The 20,375-nt window shown below is 30.7% G+C and overlaps 1 protein-coding gene across 4 annotated transcripts in view; it reads left to right on the top strand.

The window, feature by feature from the left end:
- Positions 1-799: 799 nt before the first annotated feature.
- The window catches only part of LOC103573582 (2-hydroxyacyl-CoA lyase 1), a 40,617-nt gene continuing 21,041 nt past the window's right edge, over positions 800-20,375 (top strand). Inside the window, exons 1-2 of one of the 4 annotated variants that reach the window (XM_053741994.1) lie at positions 800-1,089; positions 4,604-4,671. In XM_053741994.1, the coding sequence (XP_053597969.1) occupies positions 4,651-4,671 (21 nt within the window). In that variant the 5' untranslated portion in view covers positions 800-1,089; positions 4,604-4,650. Of the gene's footprint in view, positions 1,090-4,597; positions 4,676-20,375 lie in introns of those variants that run through there. The other 3 variants (XM_014443482.2, XM_053741995.1, XM_053741996.1) reach the window with 3 other exon arrangements.

Below are 20,375 nucleotides of genomic sequence, written 5' to 3'. Positions count from 1 at the left end.
GTCACGAGCTGAAAGTTGTCAACAAGTTTATCGGAAAGTTGCCGATAACTTATAAAAATGCCAACTTTTGCGGCCAACTTGGCGACAGGTAGCAGCAGTAGGTTGTCATCAAGTTGCGGCCAACTTGGCTATCAGGACTGTGCTATTAGGGTAATTCATATAAAACAGAAACCTGAACAGTCGACTGATGAGGACATAAGCGAGACCTTTCAGCACATGTACCATGATAGCCAAGTTGGCCGCAACTTGATGACAACCTACTGCTGCTACCTGTTGCCAAGTTGGCCGCAAAAGTTGGCATTTTTAAAAGTTGTCGGCAACTTTCCGATAAACTTGTTGACAACTTTCAGCTCGTGACACTGTTGTCGACAACTTGTCTACAAGTTGCTCAGAAACTTGATGACAAGTTGCGGCAGTAGATTGTCCACAAGTTGTTGAGCAACTTGTAGTCAATTTGTCGCCAACAGTTTCACAGTATGAAGTTGCCGCCAAGTTGCTAACAAGTTGGTCGCAACTCATGTACACCAACTTTCTGATCAGAAACTCTAACTATCACGTAGGGATGGGCGATATTAAAAAAACATCGATAGATTTAGTTTTTTATTATCGTGTATCGATATATCGTGTCCAAAAAATATCGATAGAAAACATCGATACTACAGAAAAAAAACATCGATAGTTGAAATATCGATAAATTTTGCCCATCTCTACAGTGTCAGGGTATACTCACTGCTGCTAGAATGCGGACGAAAAGTTCCCCTTCCCAAGCATCATTTCAGCTGTATGTATGATACTAAAGTCATGCTTGGGAAGGGGAAGTTTTTGTCCGTGTTCTGGCAACAGTGCATGTACTTCAAACTCTGTTATCATCTAACTTATAAATACGCAGATAAAAATTTAAAAAATAGTGTCATTTCATAAACTACTATAATGATTATACATTATTATTGAATAATATTCACATAAGATAGATTCAAATAAGTATTTAAATAAATAATTTGTGGGATCAGGTTAATAATTTAAATTACAGTTACTTAAATTATAATGAAGGACGGTAATCAAATCGTTTCTGAGTCTCTCAAACACCAGGTAATAAACTTAGATACAACGTAGATGAGGAAATCTGCTCTGGACGTTTTAACTGTAAATGATTCATATAAATTGAGAAATAAATAAATATTCATTTAGAGGTTATGGTATTTAATTAGAAAGTTAATTTTTGGAGGGTAAAATAGACAAGCTTCAGAAGTTAACAAAATTTTTGCTAAATACAAAGAATTAAAAAACTTTGGAAAACCATTATTTTGGTTAATTATTTTAATAAAAAAAAAAAAGACGTGTGGCACTCGGGGACTGCCGCGGTAAAGCTATTACATAGCATTTTTTATCAACTTATGCAATTATAATTATTTATTTATTTTTTATTTATGCAGTATTTTTTTTCTTTGATATTAATTCAAGTTACACTTTTTGAGCGTGGTGACCGATAAGAAAACAAATTTTTTCCTTTTATTAAATAAATGAGAAGTTAATATCGTTTAAAATATTTTTATTATCTTACTATACATATAGGTTATTCAGGAATTTTTATCATTGAAACTATAGGTTTATGGTAACTGAAATAAGAAACATAAGATTGATGAGACTTGATATCCGGTAAATATCTGGAAACTACCGCGTCAATTGTGGTCCCATATTTTGTTGTGGATTCTTGTGGATCATTATTCATTTTTAAATTCAATTTTTCCGAAAGAAAAGTTGTCAACCGCTCTGATTTATTATCAGCGAAGTTGATCTATCGATATTTCAACTATCAATGTTTTTTTTCTAAATCATCGATGTTTTCTATCGATATTTTTTGGACAAGATATATCGATACTTGATAATTAAAAACTAAAACTATCGATGTTTTTTTTCAATATCGCCCATCCCTAGAGTGTGGCATTATAAAGATATGATAGATACCTATACAACTATATCGCGTGCCAAAAGGTAAAAGGGCGCATTGCTACAGGTTAGTAGGGAATTATGCTAAAAGGGCGCATGAAAAATTTTTTTTTGCCATTAGCTTTGAAATTTTTCGAAACGCCAAGATCTGCAAAAAAAAAATTTTAGCATCTTTGAGCTGAAAGGGCGTACCTCAAGACATACGCCCTTTTAGCTTTTGAAAAGTAGTGCCTAAAGCTAAAAGGGCGCATAAAAAAAAATTCAAGTTTTAATTCAAAATACTGACAAATAGTTTCACAAAACAAGTTAGATGAAAAAAACAGTCTCCTACACTTTTTTTTTTTTTTCCAAAATTTATTAAAGATAAAATTATAAAAAAAAAAAAAAATATCAAATTTTCAATTAAATAAAAAATTTTCATAATGATAATAAAAAATAACAATTTACTGACTTTTTCTTTAATTAGTGTTTTGGATTATATATCCGTCATAAATCAGAATAATATGAAAAAAAAAAAAAAAAATCCAAGCTACTTAATAATAAAGAAATAATTATTTTTCTACACAGTAAAAAAGAATTTCTTGCCACAAGAAATATTTTGTATTATGAATTGAAGACAAAAATTTTTCTTGGCTCAAGAATTTTTTTTCTCGCCTAAAAAATTTTTTTCTTGTTTGAAGAAAATTTTTTCTCACTCCAAAAAAATTTTTGATTTCACTTCATAATACAAAAAATTTCTTGGGTCAAGTAAAATTTTTTTTAGATCAAGAAAAAATTTTTTGCCCCAATAAATCCTTTTTTTCTGTGTAGACATATTTTTAACTTTAATATTGAAAGAAAGTATTAGTTGGAATATACCTTTATTACAGCAGCATTTTTTTCTTTTTTCATTTTTAGACTTCGGCTAAGCTTTTTAATGAATTTTTCAGAAAAAAATTTATACGCCCTTTTAGCTTTTGCTCACAAAATTTTCAAATTACTAAAGCTAAAAGGGCGCATAATTAAAGACATACACCCTTTTAGCTTTGGGAAAACAATGTTGGATTTTCAAGCATAGAAAATGTTTACTAATCAATTGGCGATGAAAAAAAAAATTTATTCGCTTTTACCTTTTGGCACGGGATATACTTTTTCACAAACAGCTGCTGACGTATTCGTCTGATTTCGGAGCAGCTCGTCTCGATCCGTGCGAGCTTCGTACAGTCGTACCATATACATACACGTTAAGCGAACGCTCGGCCAAGTTACATGTTAGGCGGAGTGGGGGTGTTAGGTTTTATTTTCGTTACGGAATTTCTTGATTCGGTCGCCGCGCTCAAAGCCCGCGATAAAAGCTATGCAATAGCTTAAAAATATTTGGTGGAAATTGAAGTTTAAGTATTCAGATGATTTTTACAAAAGCTATGTAATTACAACCAGTTTTTTTAATTTCAAAGTGACCACTAAGGAATGATTTTAAAATTCCCTGATATTTCCCAATTTTCCAGTAAGGTTTTTCACGATCTTCCTGATTCATTATTTTTATTCGTATCATTAAGAAATTCAAAGTTTTTATTATATTTTCATTGGCAACAATTAAATCTGATAGCCTCAAGTGTTTAGTTTTCTGAACTGGTCTTGAATATTTTTATGCATGATTCCAGAGTAATAAAAAATCCATCATAATTATTGATAAAAATTTTTGTTTTTGTTGTACAACTATTTTCCTTTGAGTTAGAACCAGCCGGAAAACACTTTAAAATTTGTTATTTTTTCAATATCCTTTAATTTTCATGGCTAGTGTATTATTAAAAAAATTTTAAATTTTGAATCATCGCAATTGAATTCTCAGGTAATTCCCGGATTTGCCGATTTGTGGCCATCCTGAATTTAATATTTAACATGTAGTGAAACATTAGCTTGAAATGTTCACATTTTACTGAAATTAATTTTATTTCAAGTCTTGATTTATGTTTTTTTTTTTTTTTTTTTTTGAGAAGTAACCAAATACATAATTTGTGATTTTTAGTATTTAACTTACTTTAAGGCGAATGGATACCGAAACGAGTTACCATTCATCCGGATTTTCCTGGACATATTATAGTTTTTTGTAACGTTCGAGGCAAATCTTTGTTTTTGTCCAGATTTCTAACATATAGCTTCTAAATACTAAAAAATAAAATATTGTTGAGCAGCTAAACTTTTTTATCAGTGGACAAAAAAAGAGCACTAAATTTAATTATAAAAATTATTTATCAAAGAACAAATTATTCTTACTAGCGAAGAGTTGCTCAAAATTTATTATTATTACAGGATGGCGACAAAACGGGAATATCGGGAATTATCAGGGAATTTAATACGACCAGGAAATATCATGAAAATGTCAGGGAATTTCGAAAAATATCCGAGAATCAAATTGCAACAGTTAAAAATTTGAAAAATTTTCAATAATACGCTACACAAATTAAGGAATATGAAAAAAATTTGAAATATTTTTTAGTAATTTTCAACAGGTTGTAACTCGAAGGAAAATGGACGTACGATAAAAACTAAAACGGCAAACGGTTTTCTGATCTGATCTTAAATTTTTAACTTCCCGCTAAGAAAATTGCAAATTTTCAAAAATTCGGGAAGTTATTGGTTTCACTCCGATTTGTAAAAATCGAAATTCCAACAGATGCCGACGTTTTGAGGTTCTAAGAAGCTGTTCTGACTAAATTCAAGATGATGTCCGAGTGTATGTATGTACGTACGTATCTAAATATTCTGTAACTTTTGAATGGATCAACCGATTTTGATTTTCGAGGTGTCATTCGACGTGGCTTGTTATTTACTATGAACACTGAAAATTTGAGCTTAATCGGTCGGGTACTTCCGGAGATATTTCAAAAATAAAATTTTTTCAAAAATTTTTTTTTTGAATAACTTTTAATTCGCTCGATGGATTGATTTTAAAATCTAATCAGCTTTAAAACTTTGTGAGCTGCGTCGAATGCCGCCTCAATAATCAAAATCGGTTCATTCGTTCAAGAGAAACCGTTGACGAAAGAATTGAAAAAAAAAATTTTTTTTAGTATTTCGGAAATTTCTCAAAAACAACTCGATAAATCAATTTCAAAACTTGATCAGTTGTAGAACTCAATAAAGCGCGTCGATTGCCACTTTAAACGTCTTAATCGGTTTATTTGTTCGAGAGATATTGTTGTAGAAAAAATGGTAAAAAACGTTATTTTTCGAAAACAAAGGCATACAAAAGTATTTTCGAGCTCTTTGAGCTCGAAAATGTATCCACAACAATTTTTCGAGCTCGAAATAGGCGGGAAGTTTTGGGGCTGGCCCACTGGGCCAACCGACAGACCGATTTTTAAGTTCCCGCTAAGAAAATCGACGATTTTCAAAAATTTCGGGAAGTTATTCTTTTCACCCCGATTTCCGAAAATCGAGTTTTCATCAGATGTCGACGTTTTGAGGTCCTAGGAAGCTATTCTGACTATTTTCAGAATGATGTCCGAGCGTGTATGTGTGTGTGTGTGTGTGTGTGTGTGTGTATATGTATGTAAACTCTTTGTAACATTTGAACTAATGAATCGATTTGGATGGTTGAGGTGGCAATCGAAAGAACTTGTTGGCCATCAACTTTCCTAAAAATTTCAGATTATTTGATCGAATAGACTCGAAAATATTTGCGAATTACGAAAAAAAAAAAATTTTTTTTTTAGTTTTTTATTGATTTCTCAAAAACGACTCATACAATCGACTTCAAAATCTAATCAGCTCTAGTACTCAATAAAACGCGTCGATTGCTACCTCAAACATCAAAATCAGATAATTTGTTCGAGAGTTATCGCGGGAGAAAGAAATGGTGAAAAACGGTTTTTTCTAAATATTTTCGAAACGACTGACGCGGTCGATTTCAAATTTTAATCAGCTCTAGAGTTCAATAAAACGCGCCGATTGCCACGTTAACTATCAAAATCGATTGATTAGTTCAAAAGATATCGGCGTTGAAAAGTTAAAAAAATAACATTTTATGTTATTTTTTCCGGATAAATCATAATATAACGTACTAAAATGTGCCTGATATCATACCAACTCATCTTTTTTATGGTTTCTTTTGATCATATAATGTCATCGAACTTGGTTTTTAGTTTAAATCATATTATCAACAAAAAAATCGATAAAACGTAGTTTTTAATATTTTTATCGGATATTTCATATTTTATTGTTTCTTACGTGAGTCAAAACTTATTTAAATCTTGATTTTTATCCCTGACATTGATTTCTGCCTCAATACACTTATTTTACTGAACATAATCAGGAACTAAATTTTAAAAACCGCTTCATTGATGATTTTCGATTCTTAAATTTTCAAACTTCAGCATAACAGGTAACTTGTTAGAGCTTGAAAAGATCGTAAAAAAACAATTGCATGTGATAGCATTTTCGAGCTCGAAGAGCTCGAAAATATATCTACACTAATTTTTTCGAGCTCTTTAAGGTCGAAAACAGCGGGAAGTTTTGGGGCTGGCCCGCAGGGTCAACCGACGCCCAGATTTTTTTTTTGTTATACTCGCTCTAAAGGTTCAACTTTTGAGTGCTGGGTGGCGTCCGTAAAGGGACTTTTTTAGAGACTCTACCATTCGCTATGAGTGTGACTGCAGCGCCAGACAAAATATGAACTACGGGAGGCTGTCAGAGTATGTTTTTATACGTATGTCAATAGCAAGAAACATAAAAATAAATAAATATTATAAATAATAGTAAAAAAAAAGTTGTAAAAAATATGTGACAGTTTTTTAATAATTGCAGTTTTGTTTTTTAGCTAAACGAATCAACAATAAGTAAGTATAATGATAAAAAATAAAAAAGAATGCAGTAAGCATTTAGGTTAAGTTGTTTGAAATTCATATCAAAGTCAAAATATGATATTGAAGAAAAAATCAAAATGAAAAATAAATAATTAAATGATAACAAAATAAATACTTTCACGTGTGCTTGCTTACAATTTCAGTAATCATAGCCTCCCGTAACTCCGAAAGTAACCACTGCAAACGCTTCAGTCAATTTGATTTCCCCTACTATGGCTTCACTCAGAGCGAATACCTTTTTTCACGGTCCAGGCCGTGAAGTTTTACCCCCTCCTTTTTTTTACGAAATTTTCCTGTACACCAAGACGAAATTGAGAGGCTCTAATCGACGCGTAATATTGAATTCTTGTGCTGATTAGATTGATCGAGCCATTTCTGAAAAATTTGAAAAAAACTGAAAAATAAATTTTTTTTCTGTTTTTCTTCCATATCTTAGAGTCTATTTGATGGATCGATTTGAAATTTTCAGAAAAGTTGACGGCCAACAAACTTTTTTAATTGCCACCTAAAACATTTTAATCGGTCAGTTCATTAAAAAGATATGAAGAGCTTACATCCATACACACACACACACATACAGACACTCGGACATCCTTGTGAAATTAGCCAGAATAGCTTCCTAGGACCTCAAAACGTCGACATCTGATGAAAACTCGATTTTCGAAAATCGGGGTGAAACCAATAACTTCCCGAATTTTTGAAAATTAATAATTTTCTTAGCAGGAAGTTAAATATATGTAAAAATGCTTATTAGAAATTTAATAATAAATGAAAATAACTTCATCTCCTGATGTCCCGTCTATCGACCTGCCTAGACCCCCTTTATCGACCACCTTTTAGATAAAATTTTAACTGATCGGATGTATGTAATTTATTTACATCTATTCTAAATATTTATATTTATTTTGAAATATAACTTAATCAATTTGCTTATTTATTTTGACATTAAAAAATTGAATTGACTATTTTGCATATAAATGCTGATAACCTCAAAAAAAAAATAAAACTAAGGTGGCCGATAATGCATACAGAGATAATTTTGTTGCATCTATATTCGGCTACCCTATTTTTATTATAAATTACGTAAAAATCATTAAAATTTTAAGTCCTAAAACTACTATGAAATGAGTTGATAAGATTAAAAAAAAATCGGATTTTTATTGTTATTTTTAATTAGTAATCGGTTATTGAAAAAACAAGAATAGTAAACCTACCTGACAAGAAATCACCAAAAATCGCATCTGACGCACTACTATTTTTTTTTTAATTATAAAATGAATTTTTACAATAATCAAAGTATGTTTAATCTAAACTCGATTAATTTTACTTTTTTTTTAAAAAACTATTTAGGCATTAATACGTACTTATTATGGAAATATATCGATTTTTCGACTGAGTAGCCGATAATGGGGGCCGGGCCGATAGAGAGGTCACTTACTTCAGGTTGTTTTTAAGATCTATATAAACGAATTGAATAAACAGTCATAAGTCACGAGAGCGCCTCTTGCAGAGGACGCAGTTACTATTAAAAAATTACGATGTAACATCGTATTTTTTATAGTTTCCATCGTATTATAACAGAGGCAGCACTGTAATATTTATTTTATTAAAAAGTTAATAGAAATATTAAATATACGAATAAATATAGTTTTTAAAGTGTTATTTTGATTTCTTTTTTTTTTTACGATGTTAAATAGTAATTTTTGTAGTAACTTTTAATCCTAAAAGTCTTTGTTAAATTATGATGTTAAATAGTGAAAAATATAACCCACATAGTAAATTTTGAAATAAGATATTTAAAAAGTGACGTTAGTAAAAGTCTAGTCCACGATTACGATGTTAAGATCGTAAATTTTGGTAGAATTTTCATTTCTTGCATATATGGGCATAAACGATATATAAGATAGTATAAAAACAGACAGTTCGCTATCAAATATGATAATACAAAACTACGCATTAGAAGTATGCGAATAGTTTGAACTTACGAGTTTTTTATTCTGCATCGAATCAAGATATTCATACATTACTGGAAGAAATTGAAGGATCAAAAAAATAAATTCCAAGTTTTTGGGAGATTTTTAACAGGCTGTTATAACCGGGTACACCTCGACTTCCGTGGTCTTGACGACGAGGCTTACGAGGTCTCAATTTGGACACCTTTTGAACTCAAAAGTTCTAAGAGCGCCACTGAAAGTAAGTTGCACAATCTCTCAGTATCATGTGCAAGGAAAAACAAAGCAGAAAGAAAAAGAAATCTCAAGGACGAGTTCGAAAATTTCCTTATCGTGGATGAACCACACAGCTACAGAGTTAGGTTTTCAATATAAATAAATTCAATCACTTAATGAGCGGTCGGTGAGACTCAGCGTCATTAATAAATTGAGAATAATTATTTCAGTTATTTTAATTTAATAAAATATATCCAAATTTATTTATAATAATTGTGTGGCAACAGATATGCTTTCTAGTTAATATTAAATATCTTTAACAAAATAAATCTTTAAATTTCCCGACAATATCAACGTATTTTAAAATTTAACTACTTTTTAAATCCAATATAAATTTCTTAAATCATAATAACAATTGTCATTTCCTTTATATAAAACAAATTTTGCTGGCGACGTAAATTTTATTCTAGATCACACTCACATACTTATCAATTATTTGTTTATTACGCCCAATAGTTCTTGGTCCATTCATTGCAAACCTGATTTTATTTTAATAAAACTAATATAAACAATTTCACTAAACAAAGTTTCCAGTAGTGCGGTCTGTGAGACTCAGCACCAAGGTCACGATATTTAGTAAGATGCTACCTAACTAAATTCCAGCACTTTCTAGAGAACGGTCTGTGAGACTCAGTATCTCTAGAAGAATACCTGCTATTATTTCTAAACAAATTTAATGACATAAAAATGATTAATTAATTAGCATGTGGTCGTTAGACTCAACTTTACTAATTAATTAATACCACTCTATCAGCAAAATGCACCAAGAACTTGCACAAAATGGCGACCGAATGCTCTCGAACCCACGCCGTGAAATTCACTATTTCATTTGTAATTTATATTTTACACTCAATAACTTGATTATCGAATTTTCCGGATACCAAAAACTTTGTAATGAAATCTATAATATAAACTCGAATTTCCCCTTTTTAACAAGGAACCGGACTGTTATTTATTACCAAAATTTTATGTTGATACGTGGGTGACTCGCCTCCACCATCGCACTGTCCACTGAACGTTCTGCTGTTGCGCTTGACTCGTTGTCGTACTGCTTAGCTTGTAATGTAGATCTTGCCTTCCTGAGTAAAATGATATCCCTGCAATCAGAAGAATGTTGAATTTATGTACACGGTCGTTAGACTCAGCGTATTCATTATTTGGAAAAACTGGCTTCCACTGCAGCCACAGCTTCAAAGACGATTTTATAAAAACGATTTATTCGGGGTCAAATAAAGATGCACCGAGACGACGAAGTCCAGTAAGTTAATATAAAAATGGGGTCTTTCGACTCACCAAGCATAAACGTGTTGTTAAGACTCTCTCTTATAAATACTTGTGTAATGTAGCGCTGATCTTAAAGGTGACTGATCGCCAGCACCTCCAGGCAGTGAGTGTCGCAACTTGCGACTCTGAGCAGCCACGAAGCAGCGAAGTCCCCACTCTCGGACGAAGTCAGTACCGTATATTTCTTTATAAAATTTTATTGTCAACCTATAACAGGCGGAACTCGGGGCCCCTCATGGTACCCGTTTGTCGCACGGCCGAAAAGATTCTAACCAATCAATAATAGTCCCAGTATTGATTTATTTAACGGCGTGGGGGCAACGGGAATGCGTGGGCCGAGAGCGCAGTCGAATAAAAATTCAAATAAAATAATGAATTTAATTTCAAAAATCCCTGTTACACCGTAACTTCGAGAGAAATAGTCGTACGAGAAATGAAAATAAAGGAAATTGTATCTCCAAGTGTTTATTTTTTAGATAAGAACTTTAAAATTTTGTACCGTCAGCAGTTTTTGAGTAATCTTAGAAAACCAGTGACAAAAAATTTTTTTTGTTCGGTCTACCTGCGTAAAAGCTTCTAAAATTCGAAATATTTATTTTAGAAAAAAATTCACCAAAGGCTTTTTTACAGAAAATTTTCTGTCCAATAAAAAATCTACACACTTATTTGAAAATTTCAACTTTCTTCCTTTTTTAAAATTTCATTTATCTTATAAAACCTCTTAGAAAAAAATTTTACCTTCAATGCATTTGTTAACGCTGATCTAATATCATCAACACTCCTACAAAAATACCCCTTCCTCCCAAATAGACCCATCAAATTCTCATAATGTGTTTCTGCGGTCAAACAAAATGGTGGAGTCCTAAAATATTAAAATTAATCAGCATCAACCTCAATAATTCCCAAATAATCTTATATACATTATAAAAGAGGAGGTGTTTGTGCCTATAGTATGATTTGAAGCCGAAACTAAACATCGTAAACGAATAGTATTTGTATGTGGTAGCCCTGTTTAGAAAATCTTATAGAATTTAATAGTTTCTTATAAATTCCCATGGAGATTTTATAAGAATGAATGAGTTTTATTAGAAGTGCAATAGTTAAGTATAGGGTCTTATATATACGGCTATCAGAATTTATCGGATTTTTTAAGCAGGGAATAGTCACGAGTTTCCGATGGTGCAAGGGATGGTTACAAGTTGATAACTATAATGGTGTAAAAGATATGAGGGTTGAAAAGAGGTGAATTTTGAAGATGTGTCTATGACTGGTTGAGAATGTTCTGGATTGTTCTAGAAATTTCAAGAATAATCTAGACATTTCGGGAATAATCTTGAAATATCAGTTCTAAAACAGAAACTAATTTTCTAAATTACTTAAAATTAATTTAGAACGTTCTCGATTGTTCTAAAATTTCTATACACGTCTGGAGTGCTCCAAAATGAACTAAGTTTATTTGAATTACTTAAAAATAATTCTAATTAATCTAGAATGATCTGGATTGTTCTAAAAATTTTGAGATGCATCTGGAATGCTCCAAATTGAACTTAGTTGAATTAAATCGCTTGAAATTAACCCTTCACCACCCGCGATATATACGAGTTATTTTCTCACACTTGACTTAAAATATTTTTTTCTAAGTACTTTTAAATGGAATGACCTAGTGAAATTTTTTTTAACTTCATAAAATTTTATGCATTTTATCATTTTGAAATTTAAAAATTATTTTAAACATAATAAATACTTTTAAAAGATTTATTTTGAAAAGCCATGAGACTTTCTCATCCCTGATTAAAAACTCGGATTGAAACTGATTGAAAACATCCTATCAGATTTAATCGGAAATTTTTCTGATTGACATTCAATCAGTTTCAATCGGATTCAATCGGAAACTTCCGAATGATTTCGATTGAAAGTTAATCAGAAATTTCCGATTGACTTTTAATCAGTTTTAATGGGAATCATTCGGAAGTTTCCGATTGAATCCGATTGAAACTGATTAAAAGTCAATCGGAAATTTCTGATTGACTTTCAATCAGTTTCAATCGTATTTAATCAGATATTTCCGGAAGGTTTCGATTGTAAATTAATCAAAAAATACCGAGTCCCGGGAAAAAATAATTTTATTCACTACTATTGCCTAGGACTGGTGAATTTCCTTTACTCTACATATATCTTTTCTCCTAAGAAATTTTTCTCTTGGTTCAAGCAACTTTCTTTACTATTAGTTGGAGTATACCAAAATCCTTGCGTTAAACACCCCATGAAAAAAATTTACTTAGAAAATATAAGTTAAAATACAAAAAATATATTTTAGAATTCATAAAAAATCAATCAGAAAACTATTTTTTTAAGAGCTTGACATTGAAATGAAAATAACTAGAAAAAAAAGCGAAATTTAAAAAAATTTTATTTATAATAATTTTTGAGAAATAAAATTACCTACAAAAAAGTTTCTATGAGATTTTCTGATAAAACTGATAGTTTCGCTGGAAAAGTAAGAAGATCTCAAAATTTTCTATAAATTTGACTTTAAGCTCAAATAACTTTTGAACAGTTAGATTTATCAAAAAATGATGAGACTTTTGTTGTAGGGCATTCAATGTCCTACAAAAATATCTATCGTGCATAATAATTCGTTGATTGGCTTGTAAGTTAGAAAATTCTAAAAAATAAAAAGTTTTTTTCCCGGGTTATTTAAATAAAAAATAGAAAAATTGATTGACGCAAACCGTAGTATTATTATTAAGAGCTTGGATTGGTACCGAAATTTTTATTTTTAGGTAGGCTTTCAATTTTCGGATACCAAAAAAAAAAAATTTTTTTTTCTAACCAACTTAATACATATATAATTTTTTATTGATGTTTCCTTTTATTTTCATGATAGTATTAAACTCAATCAATACAGTTTTTTAAAAAACGTTTTTATATAATCCTGAAGAATGCTTGTTTTAACTTTTTATAAAATTAATTAAATTCGAAAGACAGATAAAATTCTATACTCGGATATTTTAAAAATTGCTGAATTTATGATAAATGAAATTCATATCTGCCCAAATTTTAATAATTATCAATACTATCTGAATTGTTATTTTCCGATTGAATCCGATTGAAACTGATTGAAAATTGTCTGTCGAATTTAATCAGAAAATATTCGATAAATGAATTATTATTTTCTGATTGAATCTAATTAAAACTGATTGAAAATTTTCTGTCGGATTTAATCGGAAAATAATCGATAAATGAATAATTATTTTCGAATTGAATCCGCTTCCTCTGAAACGAAATTTTTTTTTTCTAGTTGACACAAGAAAATATTGTTGTTTTTATTGAGAAAAAAATTCCCTGAAAATTTCAGCTTTTAAATTTAATTAAAAGTACTTTCTCTCGATTATCAAATTTTTCCATTTAAAAAGTATGTGATTTGAATAACATTTTTTTTTTTAATTGCTATAACTTAGCCAGATTTTAAGCTATCGTTTTGAAACCAGTTTTAATTTGCAGAGAATTTGTTAAATTTGAGAGTCTATAAAAAAAATTGCTCTCACTCGATCTATGCCGATTCAATCTACTTCCAAAGACTGTTTTTCACTTGATTCATATAATTTTATTAATAGTGAAAAAAAAAACGGCTCATCTTACGAAAAAGATGCATAGCACCCATCTTTTAGAAAATTTCGTCCCTTACGGAATTGTTTATTATACTTCCCTGCTAAAAAAATCCGAGAGATTCTTATAGCTGTATGTATAAGGCCCTATACTTAACCATGTAGCACTTCTCATTGAACTCATTCATTCTCATAAAATCTCTATCGGAATGTATGAGAATTTATGAGGTTTTCTAAACAGGGTGATATCGCTAAAGTGCACTGTTCATAAGATACAATAAGTAGAACATTCTACAGTAAAAAGGATTTATACTATATTAAGCTTACAATTTTTATACTGTCTATTGTTAAACTACTTGTATCTCATAGATAATGCACATACCCCTATTAAAAATAAACGAGGGCCGCCTCGTTTGTCATCTACCGTTAGCATTGATTCTAGCGACGCTAGCGAGACGCTAGCCAGAGCCTCGTTTCATTTTTACTGAGGACTTTAGCTATATATCTAGCTTATCAAAAGTTTAAAATTATTATTATTATTATTACTATTACTATTATTATTATTATTATTATTATTATTATTATTACTATTAATATTACCATTATTATAATTATTATTATTATTATTATTATTACTATTATTATTATTATTATTATTATTATTATTATTATTATTATTATTATTACTATAATTATTATTATTATTATTATTATTATCATTATTATTATTATTATTACTATTATTATTATTATTACTATTATTATTACTATTACTATTACTATTATTATTACTATTATTATTATTATTACTATTACTATTACTATTATTATTATTATTATTACTATTATTATTATTATTATTATTATTATTATTATTATTATTTTATAAGGTGACTCTAATTTACGACCAGACTTTTTTATTTTTTTTGTTATAGGAATGACGGCTATACTGGTCTACTTAATTGACAATTATTAATTTAGAATCAAATTCAATTAGCGTATGAGTTATTACAAGTGGATTATTTTCTAATGCGCACTGCAATACCATACTATAATTGAGAGGATTCTAATTATCAAAGATGTTAATACTATAAAAACGGTTTCGCCCCGAATATACTTGCTGGGCTCATCAGTAAAGTTGATGCAAGTATATTCTACTTTAGACCGTTGAAAAGATGTTAAAAAATTTGACTGTGAATTCTTAAGATGATGATGGTGCTACAAGTATTCCAAGCTTGCATTCATCCTTTAGAAGAATTCTGTTTAATTTTTATAGCCTTGTATAATTTTATAATTAGAGTCACCTTATGAAATTATACAAGGCTATGAAAATTAAACAGAATTCTTCTAAAGGATGAAAGCAAGCTTGGAATACTTGTAGCACCATCATCATCTTAAGAATTCACAGTCAAATTTTTTAACATCTTTTCAACGGTCTAAAGTAGAATATACTTGCATCAACTTTACTGATGAGCCCAGCAAGTATGTTCGGGGTGAAACCGTTTTTATAGTATTAACATCTTTGATAATTAGAATCCTCTCAATTATAGTATGGTATTGCAGTGCGCATTAGAAAATAATCCACTTGTAATAACTCATACGCTAATTGAATTTGATTCTAAATTAATAATTGTCAATTAAGTAGACCAGTATAGCCGTCATTCCTATAACACAAAAAATTATTATTATTATTATTATTATTAGTAATTAATTAAACCAAAAATTTTAAATTGAATACATTTTAATTATGGATTTCAAAAATGATAATTTTAACTACTATTATCGTCAAAATAAAAATGAATGTTTAATTATTTGTAGCTTTTTATAAAAAATATATGATTATCCTTAAGACCCGTTTTCATTTGTTTCTCTTTTCGCACTCAACTGGATAAACGGTACTATCTCTGTTGCACTTGTACATTAAATAGGAACTTTGTCTAAGCTTTTCTCGTAAACAAATGGAAGTTATCAAAAAATTCAAGTGCACTTTGCTAGTTCATAGAGTAAAGCATCGGGTCTGTGTCTTTATTTTGCGTTTAGAGCTTTTATTTTAGAGAAAAGCTGGGACAAAATTATCTGAAAACCGTTCTTAATTTAGAACCTCAGTCAAATCCAATTGAAGCTCGATCGGATTTTAATCGTATTCTATAGGTTCAATCGGAGTTTTTAATCATAGATATTGATTAAATTATTTGTTATGTTTTACCGTGCATGATTATGTATGATCCATGCTTGAACATGCTTAGTCTTGTCTGAATCATGCATGATGATGCATGCTGATTTTTTCCCGGGCAATTAATCTAAATTAAATAAATAATAAAATAAAATGGAAAAAATAATTATAATTAATTTAACAGTTTCTAGTAACGACTAACTTTTATTTATGAATATGAACGAGTATTCTTAGTCATGTATGATCAAGCCTGAATATTCATCAAAATTTTTTACTATTTGCATATAACCGTGAAAGATTAAGGTTTATCCTGCATAGCCTTGTAAGATCAAGTATGAAACATGTATGGTCATGCATAACAGAGCATGTTTAATCATGAACTTTCCTGATAGATCATATCTCTGGATACAATTATTCCTAACGTAAGTAATGAGCAAGTCTGATCTAGAATGAGCCATGCATGATCATGCTTGATCATGAATGAGTCATGCCTGGCAATGAATGAGTTATGCATGATCAAGTATGAACCATGTATGGTCATGCATAATAGAGCATTCTCAAGCATGACCTTTCCTGATGGATCGTAACATTCATATCTCTAGATACAATTATTTCAAAATTAATACATGTGCAAGCTTGATCTAGAATGAGTCATGCATGATCATGCTCGATCACGAATGAGTCATGCTTGACCTTTAATGAGTCATGCAGAATCATACATGATCATGCATGGCAAATTTTTCCTGGGCTATTCTAATGACTCTTCTGATTCACTCTCTACTGATGAAAATAGTCTAAATTTCTGAAATAAAATACATCAAATTTAATTAGAAAAATATATAGTGTCTTACTGAAATATTGAAAAAACTAAATTAACTAACCAAAAAAAAAAAAAAAATTTCAAATATTTTTTAATACGAATATACTTTTTACATTGTTAATAGTTAGATCAATTAAAACATTGAATGATTAAAGTACTTTGAATACTTGATAGATCTACTTTTGAGGTTAGGACTCTTAATTATAAGTATGCGGTCATTCATTGAATCTTGATAAAATCAGAAGTTCCAATAGGTGACCGAATGAATTTTTTCTGGGTAAATGAGTTCTGACAGATCCACTACTTGACCGGTCTTGAAATAATATTAAAATTCATAATTTTACTTTCCGGTCAACAATTGGTGCATTTACTCTATTTGAAAATAAAATTTTTTCCTATCGTCACATGAATTTAAAAATGCAACAAAAAAAAAGGGCTTTTGGTGGTTTTTTGGAAAATCCAGCGCTGTAACGTAAATGTTGTCGAAATCGATAATGTTAAGTGTGCATTTTACAGTTCAGTAAGTCCACAAAAACCCTACAAAAAGCCAGATTAATCCAACCAGCCGTTTTTTTGATTCACTCCATCAAATTTTTGATAAAATTAAAGGATCGCGTTTTTTGCTCTCAAGAGCTTATAATCTTTTAACGAAATGAGAAAATAATTTTTTTTATCTTCGTACACATTTTGATTGATGACAGTGTTTGAATGTTCGAAAAAGAAAAAAATTAAAAAAAAAAAAAAATTTTTTTTTAATTTAATGAACGAGAGATCAGTAAAATCACGGAATGCAGCGGCGGAAACCTGTTAAAAATGTTTGGCGTTGGTTTTTCGAATTCTCTAAAGTTATTCCAAAAACAAAATTCAGTATGTCCACAATGACCCTACAAAGAGCCTGATCAATCCAACCAGTAGTTTTTATGTTTTACTCGATCGAATTTTTGAAAAAATTAAAGGATCACGGTTTCTGCTCTGAAAAGCTGATAATCTTTAACTAATGGAAAAACAAATTTCTTCTGGGCTTTGTCCACATTCTTATTGTAGACAGTGCTTAAATTTTCAAAAAGTAAAGAAGTCTTTTTTCAAAAAAAAAAAAATTTTTTAATTTTTGTCTTTTTCGAAAATTTGAGCACTGTCTGCAATAAAAATGTGTACAAAGTTAAAAAAAAATTATGTAGAAATTATATAAAGATTATAAGCTTTTCAGAGCAAAAAACGTGATCCTTGAATTTTATCAAAAATTTGATCGAGTAAATCCAAAAACCGGCTAGTTGGATTAATCTGACTCTTTGTAAGGTTTTTGTGGACTTATTGAACTGTAAAATGCACTCTTAACTTTATCGATTTCCACTACATTTTCATTTCAGCGCTTGATTTTTCAAAAAAAAAACCACCGAAAGCCCTTTTTTTGTTGCATTTTTCAATTCATGTGACGATAGGAAATAATTTTTTTTTTTCTAATCAGTAATGGCTAATCATTGAAGGAAATTTATTCAAGTTTTTGAAACCCATCATTAACTTTCTGTACAATCATTGGTTTCTGAGATATCGATAATCAAAGACAAAAGGATCCTTTTCCATTTGAAGACCGATATCTCGGCGAGACGTCGACGTATCAAGGTCCATAGAAAATTAAATTAAAGCTGAACAATAAAGGTATTCGATACTCATAATGGTTGAGCGAAAAAAATTTTCCCTACGCCCGTAGACCAAAAAAAAAATTTTTTTAAATGTGAAAATTTTTTTGTTGCTGGTTTTTCTAAGATTACTCAAATACCGCTAACGCTACAAAATTTTGAAGTTCTAATCCTAAAAGCAGACCCTTGGAGCTATAATTTCCTTTTTTTTATTGCTTGTACGACCATTTCTTTCGAAGTTACGGCCTGTTAAAAATCGCCCAAAAATTTGGAATTTTTCTTTGATCCTTTAATTTTTTCCAGTAGTGTATTTGAAAATCATTCAAAACTTTTAGATGTTTAGTGCACCCTAAATTTTTTTTTATTGTTATTATTATTATTAGCAATTGCCAAATTTCACTAAAAACTAGCTCAGCTGATACCTCTTTCGTGAAATTTTAAAGATATCGAGCGACATTCAAAAATTTATATTTTGACTTTAAATATCAGCAATTCGATTTCTCATTTATATAACATGGAAAATTTTTTTTTCGATTTCAACTTAATTTTTTAATGTTAAATAAATTTTGTTGAAAAGAATAAGTATCAAGATTTTGTAGGACATGAGATTTGCTACAAAAGAGTTTATGAGAGCCAAGTGGGTCCGGCTAATAATACTGTATACTATTTTTCTTGATCTCCAACCGAAAGTACGGAAATACGGACAAAGGTGAGCCGGGGGCGGCCCGCCCGACTTTTGCAAAGCTGAGGCGAGGCCGAGGTTTCGCTGGTCGGGGCAGGTTAAAAAAAAATCTGAAAAATGGTTAACCCTGTAGGCCATCCTTGCCCGGGTCAAAAATAAAACTTGATTTAGACTTGGTCTTTCTCAGTCACGATTAAAGACAACCAAGTCATGTCATTATAACTATTAAATAATTACATGTGGGTCGATAGGGTGCGCTATATTAGTGCGGTTATATTTTTTGTGTGCTCTGCGAATTGGCTTTATAGTTGTGATAATTAGCTCTGTGAAAAGTGGGACGTGATCTTATTCTATAGTAAAAAAATCCCGGCTATTTTTGGTGCTATCATTCATTCCTTTACGCTTAGGAGTACGATAAAACTAAGCCGATTACGATAGCTATCGCCTATGAGGTTAGGTTTCCTTTTTCATGGACAGTAATGGAATAGTTACAGTGATCTCTAGCACGGATTCAACCGAAGTTTCAGCGCTCTTACCAGGTTCGACTACAGATAGCGCCACCGTGACTGCAAAGCCACTCAGTAGTTCACCTACTGCATCTTCTAACCCATATACTCGAACATTAAACCAAAACAATATAAACCTGAACCCGCTAGCTCAAGAATTTGTTTCCTATTTACCTGGACCGGACACAAAAGGAGTAGCGCACCGAGGCTGCAGTGCTCCATTATCAGAAAAACGCAAAAGAGGACGTCCAACGATTCTGGCAGCGCTGAAAGCTGGCGCTAGTTCCACCAGCTCAATTACTTAGTACCTCCGTAAAACTATTCCCCCAGCAAATAATCCCGCTAGCTCTGCATCTGTCTCACTAATTGTAACTTCTTCCCCGTCAAAAATTCTCTGCTCATCGTCTCTATTTCCACCTTATTGTCAAACAATTGCTAATTCTTCAACATTAGGCTTAATTCTCACATCAGAAATGCCGCTAACTGCTCCCGTTTCACTATCAGATGTTCTGGCAACCTTAGAGAGATGGAGATCAAAAGATAACGCAGAGCGGAAAAAAATGAAGGGGGAATCGTTGGTTGAAATATCTTCGGCACGTGATGAGCAATCCCGTCTTCTGAATGAGCAAACCTTGAAACTTCA

Source organism: Microplitis demolitor, chromosome 9, assembly GCF_026212275.2.
Source record: "Microplitis demolitor isolate Queensland-Clemson2020A chromosome 9, iyMicDemo2.1a, whole genome shotgun sequence".
Classification (NCBI taxonomy): domain Eukaryota; kingdom Metazoa; phylum Arthropoda; class Insecta; order Hymenoptera; family Braconidae; genus Microplitis; species Microplitis demolitor.
The sequence above is the reverse complement of the archived record's forward strand: the minus strand, read 5'-3'. Positions and strand labels throughout refer to the sequence as shown.